Source organism: Stenella coeruleoalba (genome assembly GCF_951394435.1).
Source record: "Stenella coeruleoalba genome assembly, chromosome: 21".
Lineage (NCBI taxonomy): Eukaryota > Metazoa > Chordata > Mammalia > Artiodactyla > Delphinidae > Stenella > Stenella coeruleoalba.
Genome location: NC_137167.1, coordinates 30,093,688 through 30,118,125, shown reverse-complemented (window position 1 = coordinate 30,118,125; position 24,438 = coordinate 30,093,688). Strand labels below are relative to the sequence as shown.

General features: G+C 44.8%; 3 protein-coding genes across 6 annotated transcripts in view; 1 reads left to right on the top strand and 2 right to left on the bottom strand.

Annotated features, from left to right (window-relative positions):
* Nucleotides 1–216: 216 nt before the first annotated feature.
* Nucleotides 217–1,978, bottom strand: LOC307179841 (sperm-associated antigen 11A-like; the record flags this gene model as incomplete). Its single annotated transcript, XM_079909496.1, has 2 exons — nt 217–377; nt 1,924–1,978. 2 exons carry the CDS (start codon nt 1,976–1,978, stop codon nt 217–219), a joined length of 216 nt encoding a protein of 71 aa, XP_079765622.1.
* Nucleotides 1,979–3,871: 1,893 nt separating this feature from the next.
* Nucleotides 3,872–23,082, top strand: LOC307179671 (uncharacterized protein). Of its 3 annotated transcripts, none has more exons than XM_079909194.1 (8): nt 3,872–4,076; nt 11,416–11,703; nt 11,983–12,053; nt 17,600–17,686; nt 19,501–19,627; nt 20,347–20,442; nt 20,933–21,009; nt 21,470–23,082. In XM_079909194.1, exons 4-8 carry the CDS (start codon nt 17,675–17,677, stop codon nt 22,118–22,120), a joined length of 963 nt encoding a protein of 320 aa, XP_079765320.1. In that variant the 5' UTR covers nt 3,872–4,076; nt 11,416–11,703; nt 11,983–12,053; nt 17,600–17,674; the 3' UTR covers nt 22,121–23,082. The 3 variants fall into 3 exon arrangements, with proteins under 3 accessions (XP_079765320.1, XP_079765321.1, XP_079765319.1); XM_079909195.1 differs by having other exon boundaries at nt 3,872–4,173; XM_079909193.1 differs by lacking the exon at nt 3,872–4,076 and adding an exon at nt 7,071–7,194 and having other exon boundaries at nt 21,470–23,042.
* Nucleotides 7,113–24,438, bottom strand: part of LOC307179672 (zinc finger protein 705A-like) — a 33,891-nt gene continuing 16,565 nt past the window's right edge. The window contains exons 5-6 of one of the 2 annotated variants that reach the window (XM_079909197.1): nt 8,481–8,564; nt 7,113–7,717 (exon numbers count right to left, since the gene is read on the bottom strand). In XM_079909197.1, coding sequence (XP_079765323.1) covers nt 7,701–7,717; nt 8,481–8,564 — 101 coding nt within the window. In that variant the 3' untranslated portion in view covers nt 7,113–7,700. The remainder of the gene's footprint in view (nt 7,718–8,480; nt 8,565–24,438) is intronic. The other variant, XM_079909196.1, reaches the window with a different exon arrangement.

Genomic DNA, 24,438 nt, shown 5'->3' with positions numbered 1-24,438 from the left:
AAAAAAACAAACAGAAAAAGACAAAGTAGGTAAGCTTTTAGGAAAAATCTTTTATAAGACCTTCACCACTGGTACTGGAGTCATTCAACAAATATTTATTGAGCACCTACTACAAGCCACACATTCTTCTAAGCCCTTAGGATACCTCAAGATCCCATCTGCCTTCTGGAAGCTTACATTTTAGGTGCTAGATCTGCCATCCATCTCTGGTTTATTTTATTTATTTATTTTTTCTTCCTCTGTATGTGGTATGCAGCACCTATTCCAGGGATCAGAGCAGATTTCAGCTTTTTTCTCACCAGCACAGCAGAAAAAAAGTCTGCAGGTTCCATGTTGCATAAGACAGATAACATTTCTAATTGCAGGTGGAATGTCCCCTATTGATACAATAAATTAGAGCTGATATTTAGTTCATATAGCAAAAGAATAAAGCATGACCCCAGCCCACAGGCCAACTCCACACGGTTATTATATGCTTAAAAAAATGAAGTGTCTGGACAGGTTCCAGTTTAACTGGGCTTCAGTTTCTTAGCTTTAAAACAGGGACAATAATCCATATCTCAAAATTTTATCAGGAAGATATATGTAATACATACATTTTTATATGTTATTGTACTGTATCAGGCTTCTCAAGCTTCCTGGTGATGGATGTAAGCTAATGCAACAGGGAGAAGCAGAGAGAGTTTTGGAGAACAGAGTCGCATGATTGGATGGGTGGGTCTTGGTCTCTAGGAAAATAGGAAATCGTTCTGATTCTCAGCTTGTGGCCTAATTTTCAGCTTTACAGCCTACAGTGAAAAAAGGAAAAGAAAACCGAGCTCTCCTCACCATAACTTGTGGACTTGTAGGTCAAGCACAACTACCCAACGTTCCCATAAGGAAAGCATTTTCTATTTGTCACAAGAAAAAAAAATGGAACTACATGTGGTGATGGCTGTTGGCTAGACTTCTTATGGTAATTATTTTGCAATATCTACAAATATTGAATCATGTTGTACACCTGAAACTAATGTAATATTATATGTCGATTATATCTCAATTTTAAAAAAGAAAGCATTTTCTATTTGGGAATGAGATGGTTGAAAGAAAGGTCTTATGTCAGGTCTGCAAATGCCAATCTATCATGACTCAGAAAACCAAAACACCCACCGTGTTGGTCTTACATGATTTAAAAAACAACCTTGCGCAATATCTCAGCTCCAAATGGGGTGTACTCTCTGATGCCATGTCATCTCAGCTCTGTCATGGCTTTTTGGGGAGGACAGCCGAGTGAAGAGATGGGCTGCACATCTAATGAAGATCAAAGAAGCACAGACTAGGGATCTGGAGACCTGGACTGGCCTTCCTTCTTCCGGTAACTAATGATTTCTCCTTGGACAACTCATTTACCTGGCTATGGCTCAGTTTTCCTCTGTAAAATCGGCTCTCTGTGAAAGCTGGAGGAATGCCAGTGTCAGGATGAATAACTGCTATGACTGTGATTGTCAGTTGCACCGCAGGACAGTGGCGTTTCTCGGGAGCGTGGTTTCCTCTCTCTGTAAAGTGTGGGGTTTCCATAGAAGAGCATTCATTCCCTTCCAGCTCTGACATCTGTATGACTGTCATTTCTTTCCGCAACCTTTTCTCAGACTGTGATGAATGCTTTCTATTTGTATCGGAACAAAGTTGACCCTTTGACTTGGGTTATGACCCTGAAAACTCATACTTAGCTTTTAAAAACCTCTTTATAGGGAAGATCAAAATGGTCCAGAGCTGAGCCCCAAAGGGGTCCACCTGCATCCACCAACAACACACAGATACACACCCAATCCCCCCTCCACGGACACACAAATCAATGAAATTCCTGTACTGCCTTCCCTAGGCTCTCCCAGCTCATCCCTCCTGGCTGGGAGCAGCTTCCTACCTTAACCAGGAGATATTTACCTGAGTTCATTTGGACCAAACAGAAGAGAACAGCGAACAGAAAGAGGACCTTCATGTTTTAAGGTTCCCTCAGGTCTCCCCGCCCTCCTGTGCAGAAAAGCAAATCTGATGAGAGAGCCAAGTGGAGTGGAGAGGAGAGGGACAAAAATAGGACATTTATAGGTTTTTAGGAACACTACTCAGGAATGAGCACATTTATCTGGTCTACTGACTAAGGCTGTGGGCAGAAGTTACTCAGATACCTGGATTCCTTGACCCCAAATCCTATACAGTCCTGGCTCCTTAATCTGTGTCCAGTTCCCACAGATCTGACAGGAGTGAGCTGAGCTCAGGTTACGTGATCGCAGCCCTGGAGAGCTGGAGGACCAATGGGTGGGGCTTCCCACCTCTTCCCCCCATATGAGCCCCAAGGTGTTCACTGTCCCCCTGCCTAAGAGAATGTTAGCTTCTAGCAGTTAAATCCACTTGAGTCCATATATCTAATATTAAAAACAAACAAACTTAAAAGTTGAAGAAACTTGTATTAGTCACAGGAGAACCAGATGGGTTTTTCTATGGAAATAATCTTTTGAGAAATTGCTGCAGCATGAATAGCTGGAATTCAGTCTTGCCAAATTCCCTCCAGCGTGAACTTCAAAATTTTCAAAGAAAATAGAAGAGATTTTAACTCACATATTTCACATTAAAAATATTAAGGGTATAAATGAGGCAACTGAAATTTGAAAATACAGTGTTACTATGCTTTCTGATGTTCACATGAGAGAACATATATTCCAGTCAAAGGTATCTGGGAGTAATAAAAATTGATTTTCCACTAGTTAAAAGCAAAATCCACATATCTCCTAAAAAGCACACTTTTTACAAGCCTCATTATCCATACTTGACACAAAGCATTCAGAAATAGAAAATGAGGGGACTTCCCTGGTGGCACAGTGGTTAAGAATCCACCTGCCAATGCGGCGGGTTCGAGCCCTGGTCCGGGAAAATCCCACATGCTGCGGAACAACTAAGCCCGGGCGCCACAACTACTGAGCCTGCACTCTAGAGCCCGTGAGCCACAACTCCTGAAGCCTTGGTGCCACAACTACTGAAGCCCGCCCGCCTAGAGGCCGTGCTCCGCAACAAGAGAAGCCACCGCAATGAGAAGCACGCGCAGTGCAATGAAGAGTAGCCGCCGCTCGCCGCAGCTACAGAAAGCCCATGCACAGCAACGAAGACCCAGTGCAGCCAAAAATTTAAAAAAAGGAAATAGAAAACGAAAACAGAGATTAAAAGATCTCATTTTAGGACTTCCCTGGTGGTCCAGTGGTAAAGACTCTGTCTTCCAATGCAGGGGATGCCACAACTACTGAGCTCGCGTGCCTCAACTAGAGAGCCCACGCCGCAATGAATGGTCCCGCACGCTGCAACTAAGACCCAATGCAGCCAAAAATAACAATAAATAAATATTTAAAATAAAATATCTCATTTTTCAAATTAAAAATACTTTCAAAACAATAAATAAAAAATACTTTCAGGTAACTTAGGTAATAAAGAAAACTCTGAAATTACAATATATTAAGACAATAACGACTTAAGCAATGTGTAGGATGTCATTCACGTCTCAAAGGTATCACAGGACTCACAGGACACGCTCCCAAAAGGGATTTTTGACTTAAATCATTTTCTATTTTTTGAGAAGGAAAGGTCTCCGCATTCAGCACAAGTGGCCTCCCAACTCTAAGCTTTTACCCTGAAGCACCGTCAACATCTAACTTGAAGGAAGGTGTGCGCACCGCCCCTCACCAGACGCGGGACGCCCTCCCGCCCACGCGGAGAGTCAGTTTCCGTGCGCGGCTGTACCCACTGACCGGAAACTCCCTGGGGGCGGGGCGGAGGGCGCAGGTCATGGCCCCACGCAAGCCCCTCCTCCCTGGCCCCGCCCCCCGACTCGCAATTTCCGGCCGAGCCGGAAGCAGCTCTTCTGGCCCGAAGGACCGTTACCTGGCGTGTGTTTCAGTATTTCTCGTTCAAACTCTCTCGTGGATACCCTCAGCGCCGCGTCCTCCACACCCGGAGTCCCGGGCCCCTCGACCGCTACCGTCCCCGCCCGCGGGGAGCCCCGCCTAGTCGGGGGGAGCTCTGCTGCCGGGGCCGGACCTGAATCTGTTCCGGTAAAATCGCTGCGCGGCTGGTCCTCGCCCGACCTTTCTGCCCCAGTTCTTCTCACCGTCTCCGCTCCCCACCCCGCGCCTTGTCAGGTCCCTCTCGGTGTGTATTCTCCGGCCTTGGAGGGCGGCGTCGGGCCGTCCCGCCTCCTCCCGACCCTGCGTCCTGCAGCCCCCTGTCCTCTCCTGAATCTGCGTCCCCATCCTGGCTCCATTCTGGGGCCCAGCCCTGCCGCTCTCCAGGCGTTCCCGTCACAGTCACCTCTTCAGAGAGGCCCCTGAGCCCAGCGCTGGGGGCGTTCACCCGTCCCCGCCCCGTGACACCCCGCGGTCTCGAATCCCATCCCACCCGGCCGTGCCTGCAGGGTGTGTTTACATTCCCGGGGCCGCCCTGGAAAGCGTGCTCTTGCTGTGCAGGGGCTGCTGCATTCAATTCCTGCGACTGCAGAGGTGCGGCAGGGGGATGACGAGAAAGGAGCGAGATCAAGGGAGAACCAGGGAGACAGAGTGAGATAGTAAAAGCAGGGGTGAATTGAGGTTGGGGGAGTGGGTCCCATGGGCTTGAAAAGACCCGCTAAGAGTGAAGGAGAATGACCTGGGCAGCAGGGGAATAAATGAAAATAGACCAAAAGAGGATCAGCAGAGACGGAAGAGGGCAGAGACAGGGAGGGAGTTACGAGCACCAGTAGCGGCGGGGGCAAGAGAAAGGTAGATCCCGGATTCATTAGTTGTGTTTTTAAATTTCCAGCTTACAGTCCCGTTTACAGGTATTGTGTCAGAGTCCGATGATGAGGTCTCAGTGGTTTTCCAGTCTTCATCACATGTTGAAAATATTCTTCAGTGCTTAGCAAGTAATTTTACACTATTTCAGTGTGTTCTTACTAAGGATATCGGTAATTTTCTATGTCAACAGTCAAAACCTAGATTAACCACTTAGTCTGATATTCAACATCTTTATCCCCTTTTATGAGCTTTTAACTTAGTGGGCTGTGAACTGAAATTTCCAGCCAAGTATATATTCCCTTTGTCGTGTCTCTGAAAGTGATCAAGGGTGAGCTGGATTGTCCTCAGAAGTAGTTGGAAGAGAGCCCTTCTGTTCCTCGCTGAGCTGTTTCCATTGCTGACCTCCTTTCGTGTTTTCCAGTGCTACCAATTAGGTCTTCTTAAGATCATAAATTTCTTTTTATATTTTATTTTTGGCTGCGTTGGGTCTTCATTACTGCACGTGGGGTTTCTCTAGTTGCGGCGAGCGGGGGCTGCTCTTCATTGCCATGCGCAGGCTTCTCCTCGCGGTGGTTTCTCGTTGCAGAGCACGGGCTCTAGGCACACGGGCTTCAGTAGTTGTGGCACACGGGCTCAGTAGTTGCGGCACATGGGCCCTAGAGTGTGCGGGCTTCAGTAGTTGTGGCTCGCGGGCTCTAGAGCGCAGGCTCAGTAGCTGTGGCTCACGGGCTTAGTTGCTCCGTGGCATGTGGGGTCTTCCGGACCAGGGCTTGAACCCGTGTCCCCTGCATTGGCAGGCAGATTCTCAACTGCTGCGCCACCAGGGAAGCCCCGTGTCATATTTTGATGGTTTTAATGTGATGTTCTTCTGGAAAAGAGGAGTCAAATACTTGAGATTATTGTGATTAAAATCGTGAAAGGAAGTGGCTCTTGCTCAGGAATAGGAAATGTGATTTTTAGGAGCAGGCAGGGGTGAGAAGGCCAAACCCTGCACTGTCTCATCCAGGCCGTGTCATTCCTGTGAGGACAGACCTGGTTCCTCTCAGCCGGCCTTTCCTGCTGACCCCCTTGCCTGCTCCAACCCAGCAGGGGGTCACGAGGCCACTCGACAAGGGAGGGCCCGGACTTCACAAACTAAGCGAAGATCAAAAGTCTCTCTCCAGTGAGGCGCGAGAAGAGGGCACTTGATTCTGAAGGGAGCCGGAAGAAAGAGCAAGAATGCTGTCGAGGGCCAAGGAGCCGGGGATGGGAGGGAGACTGAGAAGCTCGGGAACAAGAGGAAGGGAAACGTCTTCCCGTCCTCACTCGAGGTGACCCTGTGCTCAGCAGGTACGGAGGAGACCGTGGGGGCGCTCACACTCACTGCTGCCACGGAGTATGTGGGCTTCCGTAGGATGGGAGGGCGTTCTGAGGAAATGGAAAAACCCATCTGCCCGCCTCCTGTGTAACACTTCTGAGTCCCTGTGGTTGCACTGGCCGCAGGGGACGGTCTTTGCCACTTAGTGAGTCCCTTCCTGTGGCTGAGGCGTAGGGAGCTGGTGTGAGAGGCACACCCTCCGCACCGAGGGAGGATCTCAAGGCTGATTTTGGCTGAGAAAGAGGCTTTCCACGTGTCTTTATTAATTCCTTGATTTGACTGTCAAAACTTTCATTGATTTCTGTCAAATAATCTGTTTCTCCGTTTTCGTCTTTAATCTTTTATTTAAGCTTTTGTTTCTTTTAACTTTATCTTCTTAATTTGTAACAATTTGAAATGACAACTCACTCTTGTTTCCTTTTACTTTCTCTTGGTTTATAAAGTTGAACAAGCCCTCTCTGCTTCTATTAAGTGTATTTAAAGTTAAACACTTTTTCCAGGTAACAACTGTGGCCCTATTCTATGGAGTTGATATGTTCATTCTTCATGGTGATGATGACTCGAATTGGCAATGGTCATTCGATTGTACTGTAACCCTGTTGTTTAAACTGTCATTGTCTTTCAGATTGTTAGTTTTGTTTGTACTACCTGATTATTGTTTATTTTCATTTTCATTTTACTGTGGTAAGCATATGTGGCCTATTTGATATATTCTCTTTTGCATTTAGCTAAAATTTTCTCTGTGGCTAATTACAAAGTCAAATTTGATGTGTGCACTGGATGTACTGAAGTCTCTACGTTGGAATAAGTGGGGATAAAAAGTCTCTACATTTTGGATGTACACGCATATACACACACGTTCATTAAAGTATGTGTGTATGTGTCTTCCAGGGAATCTGGCCTCCTGGGAAGAAGGCCAGACTCAGGGACCATGCCCTGCCCACTAGCCCTGCAAAGCTCCACCTGCTCTGAACAATAAGACTAGAGCGCTTTCTCAGCCCCGTCTCTGCGCTTTCTGCCACTGCCCCACCCTACAGCCTAGAGGTATGTATCATTACTTTGGGATCTTGCCTCTGAGCCTGGGACAGTTGGTGGGCAACTGGATAGTCCCTCCCTGCCCTCCTGTGCTTGCAGGACTGTAGCGCGGCGTGAGCAGTTGCCTGGTTCTGGGCACACTCAGAAAATACCGCACAGCCTCCAGGCAGCAAGGACCTCCTCTTTAGCTTTCCACGTGTGTTCTCTTGTACCTGTTCCAGGGCCTCCGAGGGGTCTTAGGAAGTTGTTCATTGAGCCTGGCCAGCCATGGACTCCCTCCCCAGGCCTTGCAGGCAGGCTCAAATGGTTGCTGGTCCCCAAGATGACTTAGAATGTTTTCTAGAGGCTCAGGCAGGCCAGAATGTCCTCATCTAGTCTGTCCTGTCAAAATGGCCACTCCAGGCCTCCTGAGACAAACTTGGGAAATTTGTGGACACTCGTTTCTGGAAAGGGCACTGGAAATGACTTGAAAGCATCTGTGTGTTTGTATTTTGTGGAACCCTCTGTAGTCCGCTTCAGTAAACTCGATACCCTGCGTGGATAGAGAAAGCTGATTCAGTGTTTTTTAACAAGAGTGATAAATCATAATTGTTGTAATAAGTACAATCACGGTGATTAACATCAATAATGAAAATGGTCCTAATGACAAGAGCAATAATAAGAAGAAACTGAAGGAGATGGGAGAATAGACTACAGACCTCAGTGAATGAGTGATCAGATACCCAGTAGGACTTGGGGTGGTTCGAATCAGAGTCCTAGGTCTGCTCCTTGAAACGTGTTCTCTGAAGGTGAAGGACAAGCAGCAAAAGAGAAAAAGAAACACCGGAAGTGGGGCATAGGTGAAAGCAAGGGCTCCTAGGAGATCATCTGCAGGTCAGACTTTCCAGGAAGAGAGGAGCCCAGGTCCAGGGCCTCCCTGCCGCCCCATCCCATCCCTTGGACATCTGGCAGGAGTGGGGATCTCCCTGGAAGGCAGGGATCCCTGCTCCCCTACGAGGAATGTTAAGCCCCAGCACTCTCAGCCCTGAGTTCTGGCTGCCTGTCTGCCATCTGCTCTTCCTGGGTCCTTCAGTATCTGTGCACCTCTGTTCCAGTATCTCTGCCGGGGGCTGCTGGAAGGTGTCATCTCCCTTCCTCTGGCTGGCAGGAAGCATGGGAATAAAACACCAGATGAAAAAGGGGGCAATAACTATGAACAAATCAGAGGATGGGAAAGATTTTTAATCATATGAGTACTTATAAACTATAGACACTCAAAACAATCCATTCAGAGCCAGAGCTAGATCCCGTTCTACCTGGAATAGACTTTATGAAGAACTCCGTGAGATCCTCCATGGTAGAAGGATGGTTTAAGGGAAGATGCAGTAACATGTGGCACTCTGTGGACAAGAAGATAAAGTTGAGCCAGAGACTCTTCTTAAAAATGCCATGAAATTTGGTGTAACTACAGAAAGCAGGAAATTCATATTAACTTCCTGTAAAAACTCCTCCAAAACAGGCATAGCATATGAACACTCATTGCCCAGAAGTGCTCAAAGAAATGGATGTACCTCTGTAAACATACGAAGGTGCACAGACATATAGATATGGACACAGGGGAATAGCTGTCTATCTGACAGTGGGAGGGCAAAGTATTGAAACAATGATACAATTATGTAAACATGCCTTGCTTAATCTTCTCTGACTGGTAACATGAACAAAGTGAAAAATCCTACTTCATATGATGAAAGAAAACTGGATTCTCATACGTTGCAGATAGAACAAAAGTGTGCTACATTTGGGGGTTAGCAACCAGGCAATATCTGTTCACTTTTAAAATACACATGAGCCCACAACTAGAATGCATCTTCTGCCAGTCTCCCTCAAAGTAATAAACTCATTATTAATTAAGAATGCCAAGTATTCATTCATGTTGACATCACTAAGAGGCAGGAGAAGCCAACTTAAAATCAAGCAGTGAGCAAATGGTTGATTAATTTGAGGTTCATTCCTGTATTGGAACAATAGAGAAATTTAAGGAATAAATTCTGTCTCTGGCAGAACACTCAGAGAGCACTCCAGCCTCATTTTTTTTCAGTTTTTTTTTAATTGTGATAAAATACACATAGCATTTACCATCTTAACCATTTTACGTGCACAGTTCAGTGGTGTTAGGTGGTATTACGTTTATTCATACTGTTGTCCAAACTATCACCACCATTCATATCTAGAACTCTTTTCATTTTGCAAAACTGAAACTAAATCCATTAAACAATAAATAGCTTCCTGTTCCCTCCTTCCGCGTCTCCTGTCAACCATCATTCTGCATTCTGTCTCTGTTATACTGTATTGTTCTATGTATTCCTTTTTTGTATGTTTTAATACTTCTTTATTGAATTAAATCATAACATTATTTTGTCATATCATTTCCTTTGTTATCTTTACCATTAACATGGATTTTATAGGTTGACATGTCTTTCACATCTTTCAGTTTCTCTCTAAGCCTTTCAGTAGTTTTTACTTAATCCTTACTTAATTCTTTTTTCTTTTGCTGATTTTAAAGCCTGTCATCCATGTAAATTAATGACTTTTTAGCATTGTCATTTTCCTTTCTCTTGTCTCCCACTGTGATCTTTTCTCTTAAATTATTAATAAATCTTAATTTATTTTACTTTGGAAGTTTTGGAGCTCTGTCAAGTCATTTTTCTTTCTTCTGTTGTCTTATAATGTCTTTCATTTTTGTAATTACGCTTTGAAGTTCTGTTAGGGTTTTTAATAGTTTGTAGTCCATTACTAAACTTATTGGATAGTTTTCTTTAAATTAATTAATTTATTTATTTTTGGCTGCATTGGGTCTTCGTTGCTGCGTGCAGGCTTTCTCTAGTTGCGGCGAGCAGGGGCTGCTCTTCGATGCGGTGCGCCGGCTTCTCATTGCAGTGGCTTCTCTTGTTGCGGAGCACGGGCTCTAGGCGTGCAGGCTTCAGTAGTTGTGGCTCGTGGGCTCAGTAGTTGTGGCCTGTGGGCTCTAGAGCGCAGGCTCAGTAGTTGTGGTGCGCGGGCTTCTCATCGCAGTGGCTTCTCTTGTTGCAGACATGGGCTCTAGGCGTGTGGGCTTCAGCATTTGTGGCTCGTGGGCTCAGTAGTTGTGGCTTGTGGGCTCTAGAGCACAGGCTCAGTAATTGTGGTGCATGGGCTTAGTTGCCCCGCGGCATGTGGGATCTTCTCCGACCAGGGCTCAAACCCGTGTCCCCTGCATTGGCAGGTGGATTCTTTCTCTCTCTTTTTTTTTTTTTTTTTGCATTACGTGGGCCTCTCACTGTTGTGGCCTCTCCCGTTACGGAGCACAGGCTCCGGACGCGCAGGCTCAGCAGCCATGGCTCACGGGCCCGGCCGCTCCGCGGCATGTGGGATCTTCCCGTACCGGGGCACGAATCTGTGTCCCCTGCATCGGCAGGCGGACTCCCAACCACTGCGCCACCAGGGAAGCCCTGGCAGGTGGATTCTTAACCACTGCACCACCAGGGAAGCCCCTGGATAATTTTTAAATAATGTTTTGCTCCAAGGCATAGGGTTCCTTGAATATTAATATTCAATTTTTTTTTACCCCAACCTCTCTTATGCTTTAGTCTTTTAATAGTTACTGCTTTGGTTATTTTTTCCAAGTTATTTTCATTGAGTTCAGTTCTCCTTAAGCCACATCAGTTCATGGTAGTAGTTTGGAGAGAATAGCAGGAACTCCTCCTAGCTCAAAGAAATGACTTTAACACAGGACATTTGGAAAGTTTGTGGGACCTGGTATTTATTTTTTTGTAGTGAGGGGCTGCTTTTATTTACAGTTCTCATCCACTCATGACCTTCTTTGATGCCTTCTATTTGGAAGTGTGGGCAAAGCACAGTGATATCTAGGTACATTCCTTCCCACTCACAGGGCTGTTCTGTTTCATGTGCATCGTGGTTCCCTGGATGTCCCTGGATGTCCTTAGAAGAAAAATCCTCAAGATAAAAAAAAATATTTTATGTTTCAATTTAAATCTGCCCTGAAGTCAAAACCTAACGTAATCCCATGGACAGTGCCTTATTAGTCTTCCTAGATTTTCCTTCCTTGTCCTTGGATTCTCCCATATGCTCTCGATAACTCAGTAGGTAAACCGTATTTATGGAGTATCTTCTGGAGATTGTGAACTGTCCTAGGTATTGAGTACCTTTCCCCAGTTATCAGATCCTTGCATTAATCTGGGGTTTTCCTTTCAGATCTGATTGAAAGTACTCTCCTCCCTGCTGGGTGACTCACAGAGGAAAATAAGAAGAAACAGTGCCCAGAATCCAGCTATCACGCCACCCACCCACCCACAGACATTTAAATAACCCTCTAGATCCTCAGTCCCCTCAACTCACCCTAAAAGGTTCCAGTTCCTCATCAGAGTGCATGCATACAACGGGCAGAGAGCAAAGCTCGAGAACCACCCTGGCACTACTTGTCTCTGTGATGCTGAAGACATTCTCCTTCCTGTGTGTTACAGAGAAGATTCACATTTCCAGGTATGGACCCATGTCTGGGGGAGGGGCGTCCTCACTATTCTGAAGATCAGGTACCTCAGAGCTTGGGGTAGAGGCAGGTGTTTGAGGGGTGTAGAACGTAGGACCCAGTCCAAGTGCACTAAAACGGAAACACTGGGATAAGAGCTTGGGGCACAACTGGAGCAGGGCTTCCAACCACTCTCTGGCCTTGTGGTCACGGAGGAGGACAGCAGGGGCCTCGGAGGGGAAACCATGGGCTCGCGTCAGTTTCCGAGATCAATGTCAGTTTTCTCTCTGCAGAGTTTGTAAGCTTTGGAAGATGCTAGTTGAACATTCTGCACTATGGAGATGTGTACCTGACACCTTACAAGGTACGTATGGCCTCTATTTGGGAAAATGCTTGAGGGTCTCTGCTGTAAACCGGGCATGGCAGTTCTTACACAAAACCCATGCTGGGCTCCTTGGAGCAGGTATATATGACGGCTCAGTGAGCTTTGATATTGTCCAGGGGCCCTGAATATCTGTCATTCCACTCCCTGATTCAGGTTGAACGCGGTTGATTTTTGTCCTTTGATCATCGGAATGCTTGGGTGTTGCAGGGAGAGGCCCCGGTTGTCAGGCATCTCTTCCAGAGACACGTGAGAGCAGGGTTCCAATCACTGAGTGTGGGGCTCTACATGATCTGAAGCATAAAGCCTTCTGAAATCATTCCATCTTTAATTAAGGAAGCTGGGAAGAGGTACCCTCACCAAACTGAACTCTAGTTGCATGTTCTATACTTGAGGAAATTCCCGATCACCAATGCCCAGTCCTCACAAGTGTGGAACTATACAACTGTGAAATTTCAGAGTCACGGATCTTCAAGGAAAGTGACTTCTCTCCACTGCTTTTCTAACACAACCTTGTCCTGGACCCTCTTCTTACCTTCCAAGGCAGGCAGATGATGAACCTGCCCAGGCTGCAGGCTCTGTGTTTCCTGGAGTTGGTGGACATTCCCCTCGTGCCTGACTAGGGGCTCATGATGGCTGTCTCTGAAGTTGATTGACTCCACAGCCTAAAACTGGTGAACTCCTTCTCGTCAGGTGGATTCCTGCAGGCAGTAACCCAGCATCTTCAGAAGCTCAGTATGAGAGTGGGCTCAACAACCAAAGTATTGTCTCAACTAGAAAGGATGGATTCCCTGCTATAACTGGAACTAAAATATTCCTCCCAGCACTGAAGACTTCCTCTCTGCTTCTAACGTCCTCTCTGTTGGCCTCAGAATGCCAGATTCCAAGTCCTGCAGCTCCTGGAAGTCCACACCTCAGGCCAGGGGAGGGAGGATGCCGGGGCTCTTCTGCAGGAGGCGCTGCTACGCTGTGCGGTCACTTTCAATTCCAGGCCACACTCGCCTGCCAGGTGGTGGAAGCGACGCCCCCGTGTAACTCAGGCCTATCCTCACCGCCCTCACCTGCACACCGAACCATGAGAGGACATAACTCACATGAAACTGTGGTCAGGGAACAGACTTTTGAGCCAGATACACGTGAGCGTGAAACGTAGTTCAACCAATTATATGCTGCGTAGTTTTTGTTAAGTCACATGAATCCTTTCCAGGTTGGTTTCATGAAAGGAAAAGTGACAATAATAATGGCAAATGAGGGAATTCCCTGGCGGTCCAGTGGTTAGGACTCTGCACTCTCACTGCCAAGGGTCCAAGTTCGGTCCCTGGTCGGGGAACTGAGATCCCACAAGCCGCACGTGCTGTGGCCAGAAGAAAAGAAAAAATAATAATAATAATGGCAAATGAATAAATGGCAAGATTATAAGAATACTCCTGTTACCTAATATGTGATCAATATTGATGACATGTTTGGGTAGAGGGCTTCTTAGATCTTCCATAAGAGTTATCCATAGACTTTGTTGTCTGTGCTTTCTGCTCAGTTTGCTTGGAACCTAAAACAACTCTAAAAAAATAAAGCATTTTTAGAAAAAGAATGAAAGGATATCTCTGTTTTCCTTAATTCCATATATGTGATTTACCTAATTAGTGAGAAAATATTTGATTAAAAAAGGCATGCCTTGGGCTTCCCTGGTGGCGCAGTGGTTGAGAGTCCGCCTGCCGATGCAGGGGACACGGGTTCGTGCCCCGGTCCGGGAAGATCCCACATGCCGCGGAGCGGCTGGGCCCGTAAGCCATGGCCGCTGAGCCTGCGCGTCCGGAGCCTGTGCTCCGCAACGGGAGAGGCCACAGCGGTGAGGGGCCCGCTCGCAAAAAAAAAAAAAAAAAAAAAAAAAAGATATGCCTTGATTAGATCTACATTGGCTTGGCATGCAAATTAATCAGGGTGTGTCTTTCGGTTTACATGATTGATGAGATTATCAGCTGCTTACAAAGAGGGCTTGCCATGAAAAGCTGGTTTATCTAGAGAGAGAAAGAAACTCTGAGTTCGTTTGGGTGGTGACTGCATCCTCAATAAAGAGTTGGCTTCTTTGGCTTTTCCATGGGTTCGGGTAAGTAGTAGAGAGAATTTTTGTCAGGAAAGGCAGACTCCGTTATTTCAGAAGAGTTTATAATCAGGAAATGATGGATCACATGAGTGCAGCCACTTGGGGCAAGTTTCCTTACTGTGGACATAGAGTTTCTCTGTATTTGTAATTCATATGTAATGGTCAGAGGTGAACTTGCCTAATCTTACCATGTATAGGTAGATTTAGACCACTGGGAGGGCAGAGCATATATAAATATCTAATGACTAATTAGGTGAATGGCCTCAAGGAGTGGTAGAGTTCTGTGTAAGTTAGGGCAGAGGGGAAGGGAAAGGTTTAACTTGGTTGGAGTTTAGTGAAAGTCTCCTGCTAGTTGAGATTTAAACTGATGCTGACATAAATTGTGTATGGGTGGGAAGGTTGTGTGTGTGGATTGGGTGGAAATGAAGGTTGATACCAGTCCCCCAGTGTAGAGATAACAGCAGTATGTGTGTGGGCTCAGCCAGGTCATGCACACATCAATGCCAGGATGTCTGGTGGAGCTGTTAACTAAGACTGAAGACTAGAGGAGGAGTGATTTTTGTATTTGGAGGGGCAGAGGTGTTGTCCTGAGAAATATTTCGTTTTAGGTGTATGTAAGTTTGCAAGGAGAGATGATAGCACAGAAATGGAATCCAGACAAGAAGCTGGTCATTTTCAACAGAGATAGCAGTAGAAGAAATGAGAGCAATTGAATAAATGTGTGAGAGGAGAACAGGAGCTCCCACTAAATCTTGAGACACTCCAGTAGGACCGAGGAATTCTTTGCAGAGGACTGATGACAGAGTAGATCGAAGACAGGAGAATGAGGTTTCAGTTTAGGCTAGGAAAAAGTTCCGGAAAGGAGGTCAAGTTTCAACTTTTGTTTTCAAGGAAGACTCTATCTGTGGGGAGATACTTGGTGATATTAACAATATGTATGCGTGAGATAAACATTGAGGGTCTTTGCAAGTCAAGGGAGTGGAGGACATGAGGGGCTGATGGCTGTACTTCCAGCTTGATGGTGAAGGGAGGATAGATGGGCAGGGACTTGAGAAAAAATAGGTTCAGAGGAGATTTTTGCTTCAAGTAAAAAGAGACATAATGAGCTTAACTGATGAGGGGACTGATGGACAGGTGTCCGGTAAAGGAGAACAAGAAAACAGGAGAGAAAGGAGTTCAGCTGGAGACGCTAGGCTAGAGGCAGCATGACCCGTCAATTTGAAGGGAGAAAAGGAGTAACCCAGGGGTAGGAATGTAGGAATATCTGTAGCTATCGTGATGGTGAACCGAGTTACTTTGTCACATCATGTAATCCGTCTGTGTTATGAACTGAATTGTGTGCCCCCAAAAGTCAAATATTGAAGCCATCCTCAGACCTCAGAGTGTGATGGTATTTGGAGATTAGGCCTTAAAAGCGGTGCTTAAGTTAAAATGAGGTTCTTAGGATGGGCCCTAATCCAATTCCGCTGGTGTCTTTGCAAGAAGAGGAGATTATGGCACAGACATGTCCAGTGGGAAGACACAGGGAGAAGACAGCCATCCGGAAGCTAAGAAGGGCGGCCTCGGAAGAGACCAACCCTGGCTTCACTTTGATTTCGGACTTAGAGCCTCCAGAATTGTGAGAAAATAAATTTGCTTAAGCCACCCAGTCTGTGATACTTTGTTACAGCAGCCTTAGCAAACTAATACACTATGTGTAGTAGGAGATAACCTCATCTTTTGAAATGTGAAGAGTGTAGATTCAAAAGGCATGGTGACAATTTGAAATATTTATGGAGCAAATATTTGAAATATTTCTGTTTTACTTTGCCAAACATAGTAGAGTTGCCAGATATATTTGAAAACAACTAGGAGTAGGTGATTCTGTGTTTAGACAGGGGTCCACTTAGTAGTAGTATGTGTCGGATGCAGTCATGGAAAAGGCAGGTACAAGGAGTCACCTGCTATTGGGATTTTGATGGGGAAATCCGGTTAATAGTCCAAGGGACATAGAAAATGTTCTGGTCTTGGTAAGTGCCTGTTGAAATGAGTAAGTGTGGATTAAACTGAGCAGGAAAAATGTAGAGAGATGTAGCTTGATGTTTGAGAAGTGAAACAAGTACTTTGGGGGTCCCCATGTGGCAGAGCACCTGAGTTTGGGGTATCAGAAGGCAGAGGGGTTGTAGTTACAGGTTGGGGCTCCTGATTAATGTCAGAGGAAGTATTCCAGGTAAAACCTGGATATGATGTGTATTGCATAAGGAATATGAGCATAGGAGACAGGCAGAACAAAATTAAAATTATAGACGTGTCATTTCTAGCTGTGACTTTGTTATACGATTAACTTTTTGGACCTCTTCTGTGTATGTCATTTGTTATATTGGTAAACAAGCTAAAATCGCCAGGTTTATTTTAAGGCCTAAATGAGTGAATATACGTAAATATCCAAGCACTAAGTCATGTTTGATACAAACTTTTTTTTTTTCTTTTTCTGGACCTCAGGTACAAATGGGTGAGTTAATCCTGCTTTTGTTTATGATGCATTATCATCATTTTCCCATGAAATATATTTAGTTATTGGTATTTCAGGGGAGAATTTACACTTTATAAATGCTTTCTCTGTGTGTCTCTTGCACACATTTGTGTGCACATATATATATATATATATGCATATACACATACGTGTGTTTGTGTATAATGAAATGCAGGGATATTGCAGCTAATGCAGATTAATGCAGAACATGATTTCAAGGATTTCAGCTACCCCTTTACTAAGATGATCAGCTGGAGTTAGCCCAGCCATCCTTGACACAGAGGGCTCAAGACAGTCCACGGCCGGAACACTATGACTCGTGTACCCCTGCTTCTTTCTGGAGCAGCGGATGTTAAGGACGAGACCGGAAGGGTGGGTGCCACGGTTCCTCCAAGTGGAATAAGTCCTTAAGTTAACTCCCTCATAAAACAGACTTTTAGTTGATTGACTTCCAGGTCCGTGGGGGTCAGATCCAACAGGGTTAAGGGAGCACTGCCATGAATGCTGGGGAACCCCTGCCAGTGTGTAAGTCAGAATAATGAAATCTGAGAATTCCCGGTGTTTACCTGCAGGTGGGAACCAAAATCTACGTGCAGCGTGGGTCAGGGGTCACTGGTTTGGAGTCAGGGAGAGAACTGAATAACTCGGTACCACAGGCTAATTAATATATGAAGCTCAATACTTTCCATGTTCTTGTCTGTAAGTTATTTGTATTTCTACTTTTTAAATCAACAACCACAGTTAAAGTCTTCTTACTTTTGACCCTGGGAGAGGAGTAGAGGCCTCTGTGTGTTTCCGGTAGGGTGTGCACTGCATGTTTGTCGGTTAGACTGGGCATCACATCCAGGTGAAGGTTTGGGGCTTCATGAAGGTGTGCACAGGACTGGAGTCTCATGGCTTCTTCTCCATCCGCAGCTCTGCCAGCTTAGTGCTTGGACTGTCTGTGAGTGAAAACCCAGAGAAAGACTGCTCGCAGCTGAGTTACTGACAATGCAGCCATTGGTGAGTAAGCAGTGCCTCTTTCTGCTGGAATTGCACACACTGCTGCTGACAGCAGATGGGCAGGTTTCTCTTACTTGCATGGATGTTCTAAGTGCAGTCAAGAAACATTCAGGGATCTGAGCTCCAGTGAAATTTCCCCAGGACTCTGGGATGGTTGTCATGGGTCAAGAACTCCTTAATAACTAGTATCCTTCCTAACATCACACTCTTTTATTCCAGCCTCTGCTAAGCTTGTGTATTTACAGAAGAGGTGAGAGAAGTTTTCTTTCTCTAATCTGTCCATGGTCTCATTGGGGAATAATTCAGTCGTTAATCACGTTAGTGGCTATCGTGGTCTAAGGTTGTGGTGAATAGAGAGGAGGGAGGAGGAGAACATTACAGTCCAATGGGGAGGCCAGGGTCTCATCAGGTGGGTTCAGTCAGTCCTGTCTTCACAGGTCCTGGGTGCGGGCTGTGAGCTGTGAAGGGAGCACGAGAGAAGCTGAGGCCAAAGGAGGCATGAGGGATCATTCATTTATTTTTTTCTAATTTTAAAGTTTTGATAGAATACATTTGCTCTTTTAGGAACTTCTTAAAAAGAAAATTAACGCTTTTTTTCATTTTTGGTAACTGGAATTAATGTATAGGGAGTATTATTTCCTTAATTGTGGCTCCATATTGAGGAGGAATAGAGTAAAATTTAAGACCCTGTGGAAAGTTTTAAAGAACTAGATAGATCAAAACCAGTCAAGAGGCTTCTGTTATCCTTCAGCAGAGAGACAAGCTAAAGAAAGGCGACAGTAAGGACTGGTGTTTGAGGTCCCAGAAAACATTGAGAGTGGGGGTCCTCCCACCAGAGGGACGGGTCAGGCTGGGTCTGTCCTTCAGCACAGCCACCCCAGAGTCCCTCCGGCTTGTGCTGCTGGACCATCTGACCTCATACCTTCTTATGAACGCCCAAGTTCTGTAGAGTTCAGTGAGACCACGCCTGTTGATACCAAGTCCTGTATGAAACTTGTTCATTTCTGAATAATGCTGGAGACGGTTTCAAGGTTCTTGGACATTTTAATAAGTAATAGACTAAGGCTTGTATTTAATACATGTTTATTTAGGTAGGGAGAACTTCATTGCTTCATTGGATCTTTCAATACTCATAACAGGTTATTAAACCATTTAATAGATGAGTCTGAAGTTCATTTAGGGGAATGGTACAACTACAGTTATGGTTTAAAAGTGGCAAATCAGGGCTTCCCTGGTGGCGCAGTTGTTGAGAGTCCGCCTGCCAATGCGGGGGACGCGGGTTCGTGCCCCGGTCCGGGAGGGTCCCACGTGCCGCTGGGCCCATGGGCCATGGCCGCTGGGCCTGCGCATACAGAGCCTGTGCCACAGCAGTGAGAGGCCCGCGTACCGCAAAAAAAAAAAAAAAAAAGGTGGCAAATCATAGTTATCGTTTGCCTTGGATGTGTCAATAAGTTATTGGAAATTAATCAGGAGGAGTTTTATGAATTTTCAAATGCAGCTTTTAATCACATGTCTGAACTCACAATTACCAGTTTTTTGGGCAGATTTCCAGGTTTTTTTTTAATTACACCACACTTCGTGTGATATTCCTTTATAATAAAGTTTTATTAATTCAGACTGTGCATATCTGTGTGATATATTGAAAAGCAGTTGCCAGCTCAGCACTGAGAAGGAACTGATGGGAACCCCAAACTCCGTTTGATCTTTCTGTACACCCAGCTTCTCCGCCCCTTTGCTCAGTGCTGCCACATCAACCCTCCTGCTCTGGACATTAGTAGGGGCTGCTCTGTCTGAACCACAATATCCATGTTTAGGAATCAGTGACATTTGAAGATGTAGCAATCAGCTTCACCCAGGAAGAGTGGGCCCTGCTGGACACATCCCAGAGAAAGCTGTTCAGAGATGTGATGCTGGAGAACATCAGTCATCTGGTCTCCGTGGGTGAGTCTGTCAACATTTATGTATGTATGCAGGTAGGTAGGTAAGTAGGTTGGTAGGTAGGTAGGTAGGTATTCATTGATTCAGTCGATAAGTATCTAGAACAGCTTCCGCATACTCACTCCACTCCCTGTCCTGATTCTTTCATAGACCTTATAACTACATGAGAGAAAGTTGTTTAATATATTACTTACATCTAGTTTGTCACCCCACTAAAATGTAGTCTTGACCACAATTTAATGTCTTTCTTGCTACTCAATCTCTAACACTCAGAACAGACCCAGGAACTCAATGAATGTTTTTGAATGCATAAATAAATTGAGTAAATATTTTCTAAATATTCTGCTCTAGTCACTATGCTGAGGCTTGACAGCAGACTAGAGAAAATAGCAAAACCTTGATTATTCTTGTGGGACTTATGTTTACTGGCGTCTGTTTGAAGATAATATTCAACCGACTGTGGAGACATTTAATTTCTCCATTTTTTAAAAGACTGAGGATTCTGTGTTCTGTCTTCGAACTTGGCCATGGACATCAGCATCCAGAGGTCTTCACTATTTTGGTCACATGATCTGTACTTCAGTGTTTCCTCTGCTTATGGTGTTGTTGTCTGGGCTGAACTTCAGTGGTCTCCTGTTCTTCCTCAGTAGCGTGTCCTGAACTTGATGATAATGCCCTTTTATTAGCACAGAACTCAAAATCCACCTTTTTTCCATGAACAGGGTATCAGCATTGCAAATCAGATGTGATTTTCCAGCTGGACCAAGGTGAAGAGCTGTGGATTGAAGGAAGAGGATTTTTCCAAAGCCACAGTCCAGGTATGCAGCAGCAGCCTGTGCTTCAGTATGAGGAGGTGCCTAGTCAGTGAGTGAGTATGTACTTAGAAACATCAACTGAAGATTTTGTTAAGTGAGTGAGGTTTTCTAAAACGTAGGTGAACGACATTGGGGCAGAATTCTTGAGATGTTATTATTCCTTACATATTTCAGTCACATTCATGTGTACTCCTGCCATTATCTTTTTTGGGCTTTAGGGAAAGTTAAACTTCACATAATAACTCTTGTTCTCATCCTCCCCTTTGAAGGTTTTCCCTCTCTCTACCCAACATCTCATCTCCATTTTAATATTTTCATATTTCAGTCCTGAAAATCTTTACTAATTGTCAATGCCCTATAATGTGTTTCTGTTTCCTAGAGTATTCCCTATTGAAGTACCAATTTTTGAAACATACTCATAAAGGTCTTGGAGCTTTTCAACATTTTCATTCCCCTAATGGCATTCTAATTTTTTTTTTTTCAATTATTTTAGGCAGGGAAAGTGCCCTTAAAGAAATGTTAGCCACACAGCATATCAGCAGGAAAGACACATCTACAATCATCCCACTGGTAAGTTTCCTGAGTGTTAACCCTGGTCATCCAAATTAAAGACCTGGCAATGGAATGTTAGTAATTGAGCACAATAGCCTGATTTACATTAAGTTGGGATTAAGCTATTTCTGAGCAAAAAGTTATGGGTGGTTTGAATTTAGTCCAGAGATTAACCTGAGCTCAAAACCATAACCTCAGATCTTAAAAAAAAGGGGCAACTGTATAAACATTGCTCATATGCCTAGTCTTTGAAACATATTGCAGTCTTCAAAATTAGCCTATAACCTCTGCAGCTGGGAGGCTATAAAGAGAAAGCCTTTGTGTATGCAGGGAGTAACACATCAGGCGTATGCAGGTCATATCGGAAGGATTTTAAATGGAGACTCTCACTGAATGCTTTGTTTTAGATTCACGTGTAGAGAAAAGAATGTATGTATGTGGACAAACCGTTAATAGCCTTTTATCTCCTTCCCAAAAGCAAGTATCTCACACTCCAGAGGATCCCTTCGAATGTAATGATTTGGGAGAAGATTTCACTCATAGCTCCACACTGAGTCAACATTTGTTAACTCACACGGAAAAGACACCCTGTATCAACAAACAGTGTAAAAAATCCCTTAGTGACCAATCATACCTTAATCAACATAAGCAGATCCACACTAGAGGTAAATCGTGTGAGTGCCATCTGTGCGGGAAAGCCTTCAGTAATTGCTCTAGCCTTAGAAGACACGAGATGACTCACACTGGAGAGAAACCGTATGAATGCCATATCTGTGGGAATGCCTTTATTCAAAGCTCTGACCTTAGAAAACACAATCTAACTCACACCGGAGAGAAACCATATGAATGTCATCTCTGTGGGAAAGCCTTTAGTCAGTCCTCTAACCTCAGACAGCATGAGAGAACACACACTGGAGAGCAGCCGTATGAATGTCAACTCTGTGGGAAAGCGTTCAGTAAATGTTCTGCTCTTAGACGACACGAGAGAACTCACACTGGAGAGAAACCGTATGAGTGTCATCTTTGTGGCAAATCCTTCAGCCAGTGTTCTGCCCTTAGACGACATGAGGGAACCCACAATGGAGAGAAAATTATGAATGCCTTCAGTAAGTATTCTGACCTCAGATGACATGGTATTATAAATGTAACAAACATGGACAAGACTTCAACCGTAGCTTTAACATTTAAACACACCAGAGGACTCACATCGAAGAAAACGCTGTAATCAATGGGGAAGATCCTTCGGTTATCCTTATTCAACTTGACATATGCAAATTTATATGGAAGAGAGTCCATATGTGTGATATTTATGTGGCAAAACCTTCAGTCAGTGGTCTGACCATAGATGACATGAGAGAACTCATACTGTCAATAATAACAACAGCTCTAAACTTTAAACACACTAGGGGACTTGCATCAGGGAGGATCCAGGTCTGCCATCAATGTGCAAATGCTTTCATTTATAATTCATGGTTAAACAACATGGGCAAACTCCATTTGGGAGAGCCCCTAGGTCTAATCACTGTGAACAGACATTCAGCCAAGCACAGTCTTGATGTGCACGAGAAAACTCAGTGAAGGAATGAATAACCACCACAACAGGAAGTAAGAGGATGAAGGCTCTTAAGGAATACCAAGTCATGCATCCAGGAGAAGTGATTCAGTGTAAGATCATGAGAAATCCTTTATTCATAGAGCCACACTTGTGGTACCTGTGTGGATTCAGACTGTACAAAACACGCTCAGTGTCATGAAATAAGGATGACACTTCAGTGAGCTCATTTCATAATCAACGTTAAGGTTCTCACACTGAGGAGACAGCAGTCCTAAAATCAGTGTGGCGAAAACTTCATCTAGACTTCACATTCAGAAAAGCTAAGTTGCGGGGGTGAAAAACCCTTTAAAAGAGCCTTTACATACAATTCAGCAAATAATTCAGAACTTTGAGAGAACTATTTATGGGGAAAAACCTGACATATAAATGCAAACAGTAAGGTGATCTGGGAATACTGAATGCAGAATTTTGTAAGAAATTAAACTTTTTCCAACAGATTATTTGTAAATATTTAAACAATAAAGTTGGTTGCTGAAAAGTCTAGTCTGTTGGTGAAGTTGTAGTTTTCTCCATGCAGCTGCAAACACACAGATCTGGGTCTGCACTCCATGGCGTGTCGGGGAGACTTGGCCCGATTCTCTGTCTTCCCTTTCTCCACAGCCCCTTCCACACAGCTCACCTCCACTCATTCCAGCTTCCCACCAACATCAGCTGTCTCATCTATGCACTGATGGTGACACAACAGGGGCCTTCACCCCACTGGCTGGTTTCTCAATGTGCCATGACCCTGGCCTACCAGGTGGACAGTATCATGGACGTCTAGTGTAAACCACGGGGTAGTCCCCAGCCTGTCTCTGCTGCTGGGCAGCTCCGTGGGGCCAGAGAGACGGGCAGCTCTGCTGTTCCAGGCCAAGAACACTCCTTGGATTTTTCCGTGAAGCCCCTGAGTTGAGCTAGCTGGGGGCAGGAGCTCATCGTATGACGCCATCCCACATCTTATTGAGGTGAGTCCTGAGTTATGCACCTACTTGCTTCCCAAACGGAGCCATTATTGTGCCCTCCCCGCCAACACACACACACAGAGCAGCCCTGAAAAGAAGACCCCAGCAATATAATATCCCCTAACCTATCAGACACCACACAAGCCTGTCTTATTAATGTTCTTTTCCCCAAGCAAAATGAAAGTTCTCTCAAAGCAGGTCTCTCCTGCTTTGCGCCTAGGGCTTGGAAATGTGTTGCCCTTCAACAAACTTCCATACTGAACCTAAACCTCAAGGGAAGTGTTCTCAAGAGATAACTCAGCTGATCTGTGCTCTTCCCAAACTAGCACAATCCCCAAATCACAGCTTGACAGGCTGATTAAATAAGCACATCTCGGGGCGAAACCAATACATCATCATTAAAAAAGAAAAAAGTGATTCTACTGTTCAGCTAGGGTGGAAACAGTCGTGTGTGAGGATGATGACCAACCAAAATTGAACATCTTGGTGCTGTGGCTGGAGGGGTATTGGCTGTGAGCAGGCAGGGACACATGGAAGTGTGAACAAGGGTCAAGTGGAACAAACTAGTCAGAAGTTCAGATCTGGACGACAGACCCCCCCATGGGTTATTTCCACAGTCACAGCCCCATGAGACCTTGTTACTGAACCTTTCTGTGGTTCCGTTTCCTCCATTCTAAGGTAGAAGTAAGCTTCGTGCCTCTCTCTCGGAGTTGTAGTGAGTACTGCTGAGTTGATACTGCAGGTAGTAGGCACTTTGTGTTTGCAAATAGAGAATATTTTTTATAAATTGAGATCTGGAAACACCACTCTTCCTTACCTCATTTTTATATTGAAATATTTCACATCACTTAAAAATATAATAGATTTGTATTACTATTACATTTAATCTGC